We start from the raw sequence: 12666 nt of genomic DNA on the forward strand, positions 1-12666 counted from the left end.
TCTAATCCTCTGGAATCTCTACAGAGTCTATTGATTTCTGGAAGATCATCGCCAATGGATCTACAATCTCCAAAGGCACCTTTTTCAAAACCTGCGGATGCACCTCATATGGCCCGGGAGATTTATCAATCTTTAATCTGTTTAGTTTGCCTAGCACAATTTCTCTAGTAACCCCAACTGAATCTATCTCTACTCTCTGAAGCCTCTGTCTGTCCAGAATATTACTAATGTCTTCCACGGTGAAGATAGATGCAAAATATTGATTAAGCTCCTCTGCCATCTCTTTATAACCCATTACAATTTCCCCAGCATCATTTTCTATCAGTTCTATGTCAACATGTGTCTCTCTTTTATTTATTATATATTTGAAAAAGCTCTTAGTATCGTTTTTAATATTGTTAGCTAATCTCCTTTCATAGCTCATCTTTTCTTTCCGAATGACATTTTTTGTTTCTTTCTGTAATTGTTGAAAGGAATCCCAGTCCTCTGATTTCCCACTAATTTTATCATAGCCTTCACCTCTTTTGTCAGCCACAATGGTACCATCTTCCCTTGGACAAATGTCTTTTACCACAGTCACTATCACCAAAATGCTCCTCCACTGAGAGGTCTGCCACTATATCCATTATATCCCCTCCTCTTGTCTGCTGTCAACTCACTACATCTGGAATCATTCTTGAACACACCTGACAAATTCTGCCTCATCTATCCCTCTTACAGTCAGGAGGTGCCAACCAACATTAGAGAAGTTGAAGTCTCCCATGTCAACTACCTTATAATTTCTGCACCATTCCAGAATCTGCCTACTTACCTGTTCCTCAGTGCCTGAGGACTATTTGGGAGCCTATAGACTACTCTTAGTACAGTGATTGCTCCCTTCCCATTTCTGACTTCTATACACACCCACTCAGTAGACACTCCCTCTACAGTGTCCTCCTTTTCTACAGCCGGAATATTATCCCTGAACAGTAATGCTACTCCCCCCAACCCCCCTGACCTCCCATCCTATTCCTTTTAAAACACCTAAACCCCGGTACCTGGATCCCTAATCCTGTCCTTCTGTTAGCCAAGTCTGTGTAATGGCCACAACATTGTAATTCCACATCTCCATTATTCCTAATACTCCTTGCATTTAAATAGACACATTTCAAACCCTCTGACCGATGACCTTTACGCTTCCTCTCCTGCCTGTCCTTCCTCACAAACTCAAAACACATGCTTTTCATTTTCTGCCCTATTCTCTACACGCAAACTCTGGTACCCAATCCCCTGCCAAACTAGTTTAAACCCTCCCCACACCTGTAGCTGATTTGCCCGCAAAGATATTAGTCCCTCTCCAGTTCAGGTGCAACCTGTCCTTTTTGTACAATTCAGACCTTCCCTAGGAAATCCCAATAATCCACAAATCTGAACCCCTGTTCCCAGCACCAACTCTTCTGCCACAACATCCTATTCCTATCCTCACTGGTGCGTGACAAAGGCAGCAATCCTAATATTACCACCTTGGAGGTCCTGCTTTTCCGCTTCCTTCCTAACTTTCTATATTCCCTCTTCAAGACCTAATCCCTACTCCTGTTTCTTACATTGATTCCAACATACATGACATCTGGCTGTTCACCCTCATTCTTGAGAATGTTGTGGACTCCATCAGAGATATCCCTTACTTTGGCACCTGGGAGGCAACATACCATCCAGGAGTTTAAATCTCATTGATAGAATCTCCTATCTATTTGCCTAACTAGTGAATCCCCAACCACTATTTTGCTCTTCTTCTCCCCTTCCTTTCAGAGCTGAAGGGTCAGACTCTGTGCCAGAGACATGACCACTACGACATGTACCTAGTAGATCGCTTCACCCCCCAAACAGTATCCAATACTGTAGAAATTGTTCGGTGATTGGTCACAGAGGTGCTCTATGTTGACTGTCTCTTTCTCTTCCCATTCCTAACAGTCACTGTTCTTGCCAATCTTCACGGATTGGGGACTGGAGGTGAGGAAATCCAGGATCTAATTAGATAGTGGGATACTGAGGAGTTTGCTGATTGGTATTGAGGAGATAATAGTGTTGAATGTTGAACTGCAGTTGATAAAGAGCATCCTTATGTACGGGTCTTTGCTGTCTATGTGATCCAGGGTTTTGTGTAGAGCCAGTGAGATGGCATCTGCCAAAGACCTGTTGCTGTGGTTGGGAAATTGGAATGGATCCATGTCACCTCTCGTATCCTTCAACATGAGTCTCTCAAAACACTTCATCACTGTGGATGTGGGTGCTACTGGTCAGTAGATATTTAATCAGGATATCACACTATTCTTGGGCACTGGTAAGATTGATGCCTGATTGAAACAGGTGGGTATCACGCCCTTTTGGAGTGAGTTGTTGAAGATATCCATGAATATACTTGCAGTTGGTCAGCACAGGTTTTCAGTACTCAACCAGGTAACCTGTCTGGACCAGAAGCATTCCTTGGATTCACTCTCCTGAAGGCAGCCTGCATGTCATCTTTGGATACTGACAACAGAGCATCATTAAAGGGAATGAGGGTACCAGTGGTTCTTCCTTGTTCTGGCAGTGAAATTGGGCATAGGAAGCATTGAGCTCATCTGGAAGTGAAGCTTTGCTGTCTCCTACTGCACTGGATTTTGTTTTGTACCAGTGTTACATACTAAACCACCTTAGAGAAATAGTATTTAATACACCTTAGACAAATAGTATTTTCAAAAACTATTTATTATTATTATTTTTTAATAATGTAACACTTAATTCTAACTTAACTCCACATTGCACAAGAGAGTATGTGTGTGTGAGAGAGAGAAAACCAAACCCATTATAGTTCAACCTTGATTCTGAAGGAATTATTTTAAAGCACAGACTCAGAAAGCTTTTGTGTTGAGTTCAAAGTATTTACCACTGTTCAAAAGCAGTTATGGAGTACCTGTGAGGCATCAGATTTCTTTAAATTGTTGGTCAAAAGCAATAATGAAGTGTTTTGAAACATTAAGCCATCAGACCTCTTTAAAATTCACAAATTTCTTTTGTAGATTTGTTTTCAGAGCAATGTTTCTTCATATGATTGATTTTGTCTCTCTTGCATGGAGATTTGGAATCTGTGTTCCAAACAATGAATCTGTCCTCTTTTCCAAAGAGACAACAAAGTGGCTATTTTCTTCCACGACGATTTCACAAACCCAGACAGGGTTCCATGATATGGCCATATGAAAAAGGACCCAGTAGAATCTTTCCTCTTTTCCAAAGAGACCGTGAAGTGGCTAAATTCTTCAAAACTACTTTTCATAAGAACATGAGCAGTTATCTGTTACTACATTTCAATCCTGTGTGACTTATAGGATGGTCAAGCCCCTTCAATCCTGTGTTACCTACAGAATGGCCAAGTGTCTTCTGATTTCAAAATGTCTCTGGTTCCAGTAATATGTTTCTCTGAAAAAAATCTTTAATCATGTGACATGACCTCACCACTGAATCTGTTTAATTTCTCCAAAAGCATGAATCATGGCAGATGGCCTTTTGAAGTTACTTCACATCCATATGCTAAAAGCATGTGGCTTCATCTCTTCCACAAGTTTGAGTGGATCAGACTCTGAGGTGCCTTTTCTGCATAGCTCAACCAGAAAATGGCTTTCTTGCGTACACAGCCATTTCCCCAACCAACACCTATTGTTTTAAGTTCTCAATGGAGAGTAGTCATAAGACTTCTAAGACTGTTTGCAGTTTTGAATTATCAGTCTTTTTTAAGCAATCCTCCAGCAGAACAATAGCTTAACAGACATTTTGACTTTAAAAATGGTATCTATGTATAAAGGTCTGTGGTGTCTGTAAATGTACCCCTGTCCACCCAAAAACCTTTACCAACTTTAAAGATTATATTAACACAAAACTGATACACCTCCTTCCCACAGAAATTTTGAGCTTTTTAAAGGTCAAAATGTTGAACTGCAATCCACCATTTATTTGATAGATTTTACATCCTAAGGTTATATTATATAATACAAATTTTGCAGAAACAACATGTAAATTCAACATCTGGATAGGCAATCAGCAACCATATTATTTTGCCTTTAATATGAATTATCATTAAATCATATTCTTGCGAAGTTAAACTCCAATTTAATAATTGACTATACTTATGTTTCATTTTACTCAAAAACACTAATGGTGAAAACCACAATTGATCCCAAAGCATTGCAAATATAAACCTCAAAATGTTGCAAAGACCATACAAGAATTCTTTTTCAATAGTAGAATAATTATTTTGGTGTTGATTGAACTTCTTAGATACATAAACCACTGGATGTTCAATATTATCACAGTCATTTTTTTTGTATTAAAACAGCTCCTATAGTTTCATCACTAGCAACTATTGCTAAAGAAAATGGTTTTCCAATGTCAGGTGATTTAAGCACAGGCTTGTGACATAAAATGGCTTTTAATTTGTCAAAAGCTTCCTGACAAATGGTTCTCAAAATAAACTTTTCACCCTTTTTCAAAAAATTAGTCAGCGGAATGGCAATGTCAGCAAACTTTTACATAACTTTCTGTAATACCCAACCATTCCTAAAAATCTCCTGACAGCATTTTTACCCATGGATATGGAAAACAAAAAAATGTATGAACTTTCGCTTGCACAGGTGCTGCTTTTCCTTGACCAAGATATGTAACTGTAGCATGACCAAATTCACTTTTAGCTAAATGAACAGCAAGTTTTACTTCTAAAAGTTTGTTAAATAATTTCTCTACTGCAAACATATGTGCTTCCCAAGTGTCATTCCCCATAACCAAATCATCAATATAAGCATCTATATGCCGTAAATCTTGAGTCACAGAATTAATCACCTTTTTAAATGTTGTATTCATAAGAAATGACAATGTTACGAATACAGAAATATCTCTACCTCTTTCTGTAATGGAATATACTAGTAATCTTTCAATAAGTCTATCTTTGTAAGAAATTTAGCTTTTCCAACCTTGTCTACTCAATCATCCACCTTAAGGATAGGATAAGTGCCTGTATTTGTCACTTCATTAACTTTTCAATAATCAGTGCAAAATCTAACCATTCCATCTGATTTAGGTACCAGGACACAAGGTGAACTCCAAACTGAAGTGGAACATCTAATAATATTATTCTTTAATATGTATTCAATTTCTTGATCTACATTTTTCAATATTCATTTTATATGGATGCTCCATTCTATATTACATCTCCAACATCAACATCATGACAAGCTATTGATGTTCACTGTGGTACATCTGGTAATAACTTCCTAATTTTTTAAATTAACTGTTTTATTTGTTCCTTTTCCTGGGGCTGCAAATGAGCCAACTTCTCATCCAAATTAGACAAACAAACTGGGAAAAGGTTCTGTCTAAAGTAACCCTCACAGAGTCAGTTTTTAATACTTCATTATCCTCAAACCCTTCAGTTTTATTCACAACAATTACCTCTGGTGAAGGCTGCTTCTGGCTAACATCTAAGTTCTCAAAATAATGTTTTAAGATGTTGACATGGCAACTCTATGTTTTATGTCTCATATCAGGTGTTTTAACTATATAGTTAACTTTATTTACCTTAGATTCTATCTCGTACAGTCCTGAAACAGGTTCCAAGTTTAATTGGTCATCCAGGGCTTCCAGTTGGGAAATCCCTGAACAATTTGCTGCGTTTTTGAACACTGTCCAATCTACTGACTCAAGGCAATCCTGTAACTATTTTTCAGCCTCTCATGACCACCTTCCAGCCTGTCATGGTCTCTGTAGCCTCTTTTAATGCTCTGTCTGCATGCAGGTAGAAGGAGCATCACCAATGATTCAACTTGCCAAGATGCATCTCAGGAAAGAACAATAGGTCCTCCTTATCTTAGTGTAGCAGTGATCAAGTATGCTGGGACGTCTGGTACAGCAGGCTACATGCTGGTGATAATTGGGCAGGGTTTTCTTAAGACAGGCTTTTCTTAAGAAGAGTTCTGATGAAGAAGCTTCTGGGAAGATTACATGATGCTCTCAGACCCCCTGTCAGGCTCCACATGATCTCACCACCAAATGCATCTTTCTTTCTTTGCTTTCCATAGGGACCACTCCCTCTGTGTCTTCTTCATCCACTCCCATAGTTTAATTCTTCACCAGGATAATTGCACAGCTTGGTAGGATTCACTCCCTGTCAGACCTATCCTCACCCAAGGACTCCAGCAGGCAATGGAATTTGCTTGTGGGAAGGATCTCAATATGCTATCATTAACCATTTGCAGTGACTGACTATGGTAATCTCTAATCTGGCAACTTTAAATAACATGAACTGTGTCAAAAATATTTTAAAATCCTAAATCCCTTTAATTATTTTGTTATTATTTTCCAGAAAGTGGACTTTAAATTGACCCAGATATTCAGAAAAATGGACTGAATATCTGATATACAGAAATATTCAAAACGTGTATTGATCAATAGGAAAAATAAAATGAGGTAATGTATCAGTCATATTTGTATGTTGGGAATTAGATAATTGGTTCTAACTCATTTCTATGAATACTTTATTTATTTCATGCAATATTTTGAAATTAAAATGTATATAGCACAACTTACAATAAGCAATCTTTCCATTTCAGACACAGAACAGAATACTATAGACCATCCATATACAGTAAATGCAGAATCAATTTTGAAGCCATGTACTTAGTAGAATTTTGTGAACCAATATTTAGGGTAAAATTTAGGAGGTTGACTATTACACCAGGCCACAAAATGTATCATCACTTGATAAGACCTCATTAACAACAAATGAAAACCTTTCCACTGATTAATAACTGAGTATGTTCAAAACATTAAAGATTTTTTTAAATGTTGAACTATATAAACTTGATCTGCAGGTATTTAATTTTGTTCTCCTAAAATACAATGTTTGTCAATGCGAACAAGCCTCATAGCAAGTTAATCACTTTCTTTCAAGACACTTTGTGTGAAAGGTGAACAAAAAATATCAAAGTGGCAAGTAAAGCTATTTATTTTTACCAATTCTGACAAAGGATCTTCAATCTAAAACAAATTATTTTCTCTTTCCATATATGCTACATGCATATACATGAAAACTCATCGTTAAAAGAAAGTGCTTTATTATAGGTTGATTTTCATATCACACCTTACTTTTATTGAAGATTCAAATCAGATCTATTAGCCAACATATGTCAAACAGCTTTTATTCATCTTACCCAACTGTATTTTCTTTTCCAGAAGTGCCTGGAATTGTTTGGCCTCTGGGTTTTCTGGCTCATAAAGGAGAACTGTAAATAAGATGAGGAACAAAATACAATTAATGCTAACACTACTTTAAATAAGATTTCACAGTTAAAAAATTATGTAATAATAATGCAGCAGAATTTCTTCCTGAAATCTCAATGCACTGCTGGACAATCCTTTACACTCTTTTACTTCTATTTTTACTTCCCAACTCATCAGATGGCCTCTACAATTTATACCCTCAGCAACACTGGCCTTATCCTATCACAAATTTTCTTTGTCCTATCCATCCCTTCCCACTTTCTTTGCAATTTAAATCCCCCCCCCCCCTCCCATTGGGGCCTCAAACATTAACTCTGTATCTGACGTTCCCCTGGCGAATTGAGGGTTCCCAGCAATGTCCATATTCAGATGGGGATTTCAATTATCATTTACTTTAAAAAAAAGAAAAAAAATCAGGAGCAAATTTAAAATATCTTCCCCATAAATTGGGTAACTGCTGATCAAAATTTAATTAAGTCAAGTTTATTGTCGTCTGATTGTACAATTTGACAAATGCTCTCCGGTCCTCGGTGCAAAGCATGCAGACATACAACCAGACATAACACACATACAGGCAGGCAATGCATATGCAGAGTCTCGGATGGTTAGCGTGAGCAGTTATGCTGATCCTGTTGGATATGAATGCTCAATTGAAATCACTTGAAAAATATTTGTGTACAGTTTGAGTTCACAAATCTTTTTAGAAATATGCAATTCCAAGTTATCACATGGTTTATGATAACTTGGAATTGTGTTCCATATCTCTATCAATGAGGGCAACAGACCTGTGCTGTCACCTTCAGAGATTCTTTGACTTGCACACCAAAATTTCTCTGTTTTTCATAGTCCTTGGAGTCCCAACATTCACCGTGTTAATCCTGTCAAAATGTATCACCTTACACTTACCAGGATTAAGCTGCCTCTGACATTATCTATTTAATCAACTATAAAACATGAAAGTCTACAGACACCATGATCGAAGTAAAAATTAAATGCTGGAGAAACTCAGCAGTTCAATGTGCTTTATTTAGCAAAGATAAAGATACATAACCAAAGTTTCAGGCTCGAGCCCTTCATCAAGGTATGAGAAAAATGTAGACAGGCACCCAAACAAAATGATGGAAAGGAGGGGCAGGGGGAGGACCACAGGTCCACAGGCAGGAGGTAATAGGAGGGAGGGCATAACAGCAAAAGGGGGAGGGGTATGGCTCTGTGAATGGAGAGGGAAAGGGATGGTGAGCTGGTGGAAAGAAGACAGAAGGATGGGGAAAAGAGGGAAAACAGAGAGTGGATTAGCAGAAACCAGAGATGTTGATGTTAATGCCATCGAATTGGAGAGTGTCCAGATGGAAATTAGGCGTTGCTTCTCCGATTTATGGGTGGCCTTGGTTTGACAGTACACAAGGTCATGAACATTCATGTCAGCAGGGGAGTGGGAGGCAGAATTAAAATGGCTGGCTACAGGGAGATCCCTGTCATTGATGCAGACAAAGTGAAGGTGCTTAGCAAAGTGATCTCCTAGTCTGTGTCCAATCTCTCTGATGTAGAGAAATACACAACAGGGGATGACACCCACAGATTCACAGGTGAAGTGTTGCTTCCCTTGGAAGGGCTGTTTGGGGCACAGAATAGTGGTGAAGGAGGAAGTGTGGGTGCAAATGTGGCACTTCCTGTGGCTGCACGGAAACGTGCCAAGGGGGCAAAAGAGTTTGAAGGGATGAGTGGATGAGGGAGACACGGAGGGACTGGTCCAAATGGAAGGCAAAGAAGGAAAGATGCATTTGGTGGTGAGATCATGTTGTAGATGACGGAAGTTGTGAAGGATAATGTATTATTGCATCTCGGGACAGAGGGGTCCAGGGAAGATGAATTGGAGTTAGAGGAGATGCGACTAAGGGGTAAGTTGACGATGGTAGAGGGGAAGCCACATTTTTGATCAAACTACAGATCATTTCGGATGATCTGGACTGGAAGACCTGGTCTTGGGAGCAAATGCAATGGAGATGGAGGATTTGAGAGAAAGAAATAGAATACTTGCAGGGGACTGAGTGTGAAGAAGTGTAGTCAAGGCAGCTGTGGGAGTTGGTAGGTTTTTAAAAATATCTGTAGAAAGCTTGTCTCCCAAAATGGAGACAGAGAGATCAAGAAAGGGAAGAGTGTCACTGGAGATAGACAAAGTGAATTTGAGATCAGTATGAAAGTTGACAGCAAAGTGAATAAAGTAGACAAACTCATCATGGGTGCATGAGGCACCACCAATGTTATTGTCAAATTCATGCTATCTCCCTGAGTATACAGTTCTGATCATAAGATGTGCTCACATAAGATACAATTCTGATCATCTCTAGACTTCAAATGAGCAAGTTTCGTTGGCCAAAGAAGCTTCCTCATTCAGTGTCCAGCTGTCTGTCTATCTAAGATTAGTCATCTATGATTATGCATCTAAAGAGGATGCTATTTTAAGGATGAATGTAAGCCATGCGGACTAATTGTCCAAGAAGAGAAAATTAGCTTCATCATGAATTCCATTGAATTTGCCTTTAATACACAATTTCTATTTGTACATAACCTGCCGAATCTTTGTCTTGATATGAATTCATTTACATTTAAAACACCTAAAACACAAGTTGAACTCACAATTTCTTTCCAACTAATCAAAAATTCTAAGGTAGTGATTCCAAAAGTGGGAGCTGCTGCCCCCCCCCACCTCCCCCGTGACCGATGGAAAGATCCAAGGGGGCGGTGAGGAAAAAGGGGACGTTCCAAACCTTCAGTCTTTTTATTATTCAGTCTGCTGCAAAGTTTAATGAAGAGTCACCACCATCTTCCCACCCTGCTCACCCCGCTCAGTGCCGATACTACCCCCCCCCACCCCACTCAGTGTCACCACTACACCCCCAGCGCTGTTGTATGTGGGGGGGGGGTGCACTCAGAATGTAACTCAGATGCCAAGGGGAAAGCAGACCCAAAAGGTTTGGGAACCACTGCTCTAAGGCATTATAAATACCCAGAAGTAATTTTTGTACTTACTCATTTGACAAAGTTTTCTTGACAACCTGTAGTCTCGTTCCATTACTGCCTTCAAGAACTAACAAAGCAAAATCACAATAAACATAGTCTAACTTTTTTTGATGAAATTACAGTTGATAAAAAATGTTCCATTGTATTTTTAATTACAATCAACACAAAGTTACATTTGATTTTGACTTAGTAATCAAATGGGCAATAGGAACTTACTTTTTAAATGAAAATACAGAAGGAAACACACATTTTTGATGATTACTACAGTTCCCTACAACAATAACTGAATTATCAGGAGGCAACTCAATTATCTGTGGAAAAATAATACTTCAACATCAGCATGTCATCAATGCAAAATTCAGCCTTAAAATCTCCTTCAATTTATCTGACAAAGTTACAACTAAAACAGGTGTTGATAAACATAAAAATTAGGTTGCAATTTGATTTTAAAAGAATATTTGAAAAATGTTCCAAATGGAAGAATAAATGCCAACTTGTGGGATTAGCAATGCATACAAATTTGATTGAATGGTACAAAAATTTCAGTGCTTGAGGTAATCTGTCAGAGTAGATTTATTACAGTTTATTACTTGATGGTTGATAATTGTGTACTATACTCGAAATGACTGAGTTTTAAAGCTTATAATCAAACTACAGCAATGGAATTGAAAGAGACAATTAGAAGTACAGAATTTGACTGCAAAGGTACTTGCAGAAATGCGATGGATAAAATTCTGTTTGAAGTACTATACAGGGAAGGAAAACTTAACAAAATCTCATAAATGATTTTGAAATGTGCAAATGTTTTTTTTTAGCCACTAGATCTGGTATTCCATGGCTATTGTCTGATATGGCTGAAGCCTACTTCATATGAGCCATTAAATCTAATACAATATGGCCAGTGTCCCATTTAATCTACTTATTAAAAAATTGCCTCTGTAACAATCCATGCAATTTTTTGCTATGTTTCACATAATTCATATATTATTTTTATTAATTTTACTTTTGAAGGTCATATTAATGCTGATTTGTTTTGATTATTATATTTTGGCCTAATCAATTACATGCAAAGGCACTGAAATAGAATGAACATTTGAGATTTTCCCTGACATTGTTCACAAGGAATTATTTTAAGTTAAGTCTATGTTGGGAAGGATATTGGGACAATTCTTTCATTTATTCATTCACACAATTCAAGTCACTGGCAAGGTCAGCAACATTTGAACATTTCAAAATCATCTGTGAGATTTTGTTAGTTTTCGTTCCTACATATATTAATCTAAACAGAATTTTATCTCATGATTCTGTGAGCACCTTACGTTTTTTACCTGTGTTGTCAAATCCTGTAATTTAATTGTTTTATTCAATTCCACTGCTATCGTTTGATGTAAGTTTTAAAACTCAGTCATTTTGTGTACAGTACACAATTCCCAACCATTGATCCAAGGACATTGTGTAGTAAATCTACTCTGACAGATTACCTTGAGCACTGAAATGTTGGTACTGTTATGAGCCCAGAGGACTCCAAAACCCAGCAGCAATAGAAATTCACCAAGACCATGGTGAATTTGCTTTAAATTTTAAATAAACATAAAAACAGAAATAAACTTTAACTTATTACAATTAACTTAACTTCACAACCCCCTTCTAGTTCTAAATGCATGTGTATGTAATGTGTACATGTTCAGGAAAGTTCTTTGTTTTAATAGTCCAATCATTCACTTCTCCAAGTTCAGCGGTATCAGGCAATTCTTATACTGTGCACAGAATTTAACATTTCTGAATCTTCACCAGGCTCTGGTGCTTAAAGTTAAATGGTTACCGCTCAGGAAGGTTTCAGAGAGATATTTGTTGCTCATTCGACACACACAAACTGATTTTCTCCGATCAGTCACTTCAGTGTCTTGTCGGAGAAACTTACCCCATCATGGGTTTTCCAAATGATAACCTCTTCTTCCAGGTCACTACGGAGTTCTTCTTGTTTCCCTTATTTCAGGAGAAACACTCTAACCAGCCATTTCCTCTTAGCTCCCTGAACTCAGAACTCACAACCCATCTTCAAAATGGGGTCTTTCAACAAGCTTCCCAGCTTGTCATGGACTTTGTTCCATTTGCACCTAATTCTGAAGTTCCTTCCAATGCAGTTCCATTGTCTTTTGCAAAGCCACTGGTGCCTGAATGTCTGGCTTCAGCAAAGCTCTTGCATTTTAAATGAGATGTGAAGTGTAAGTATCTGTTTGTGGTGACCTACACTAAACCCCCCACAATCTATCTCTTTTAAAGACATATTTATATATAACAAAATATTATATAACCCACAACAGTACTCTCATTCAAATTCAAATGTGTTGCTAATCCCAC

At 37.9% G+C, this 12666-nt stretch overlaps 1 protein-coding gene across 21 annotated transcripts in view; it reads right to left on the reverse strand.

Moving 5' to 3' along the window:
* erich2 (glutamate-rich 2) overlaps positions 1–12666 on the reverse strand; it is a 93016-nt gene that overhangs the window by 13500 nt on the left and 66850 nt on the right. For all 21 annotated transcript variants that reach the window (XM_069935639.1, XM_069935637.1, XM_069935634.1 and 18 more), the window contains 2 exons: positions 10315–10372; positions 7215–7286 (listed from right to left, as the gene is read on the reverse strand). In XM_069935639.1, coding sequence (XP_069791740.1) covers positions 7215–7286; positions 10315–10372 — 130 coding nt within the window. The remainder of the gene's footprint in view (positions 1–7214; positions 7287–10314; positions 10373–12666) is intronic.

The sequence above is a fragment of the Narcine bancroftii genome, chromosome 4 (genome assembly GCF_036971445.1).
Source record: "Narcine bancroftii isolate sNarBan1 chromosome 4, sNarBan1.hap1, whole genome shotgun sequence".
Taxonomy (NCBI): domain Eukaryota; kingdom Metazoa; phylum Chordata; class Chondrichthyes; order Torpediniformes; family Narcinidae; genus Narcine; species Narcine bancroftii.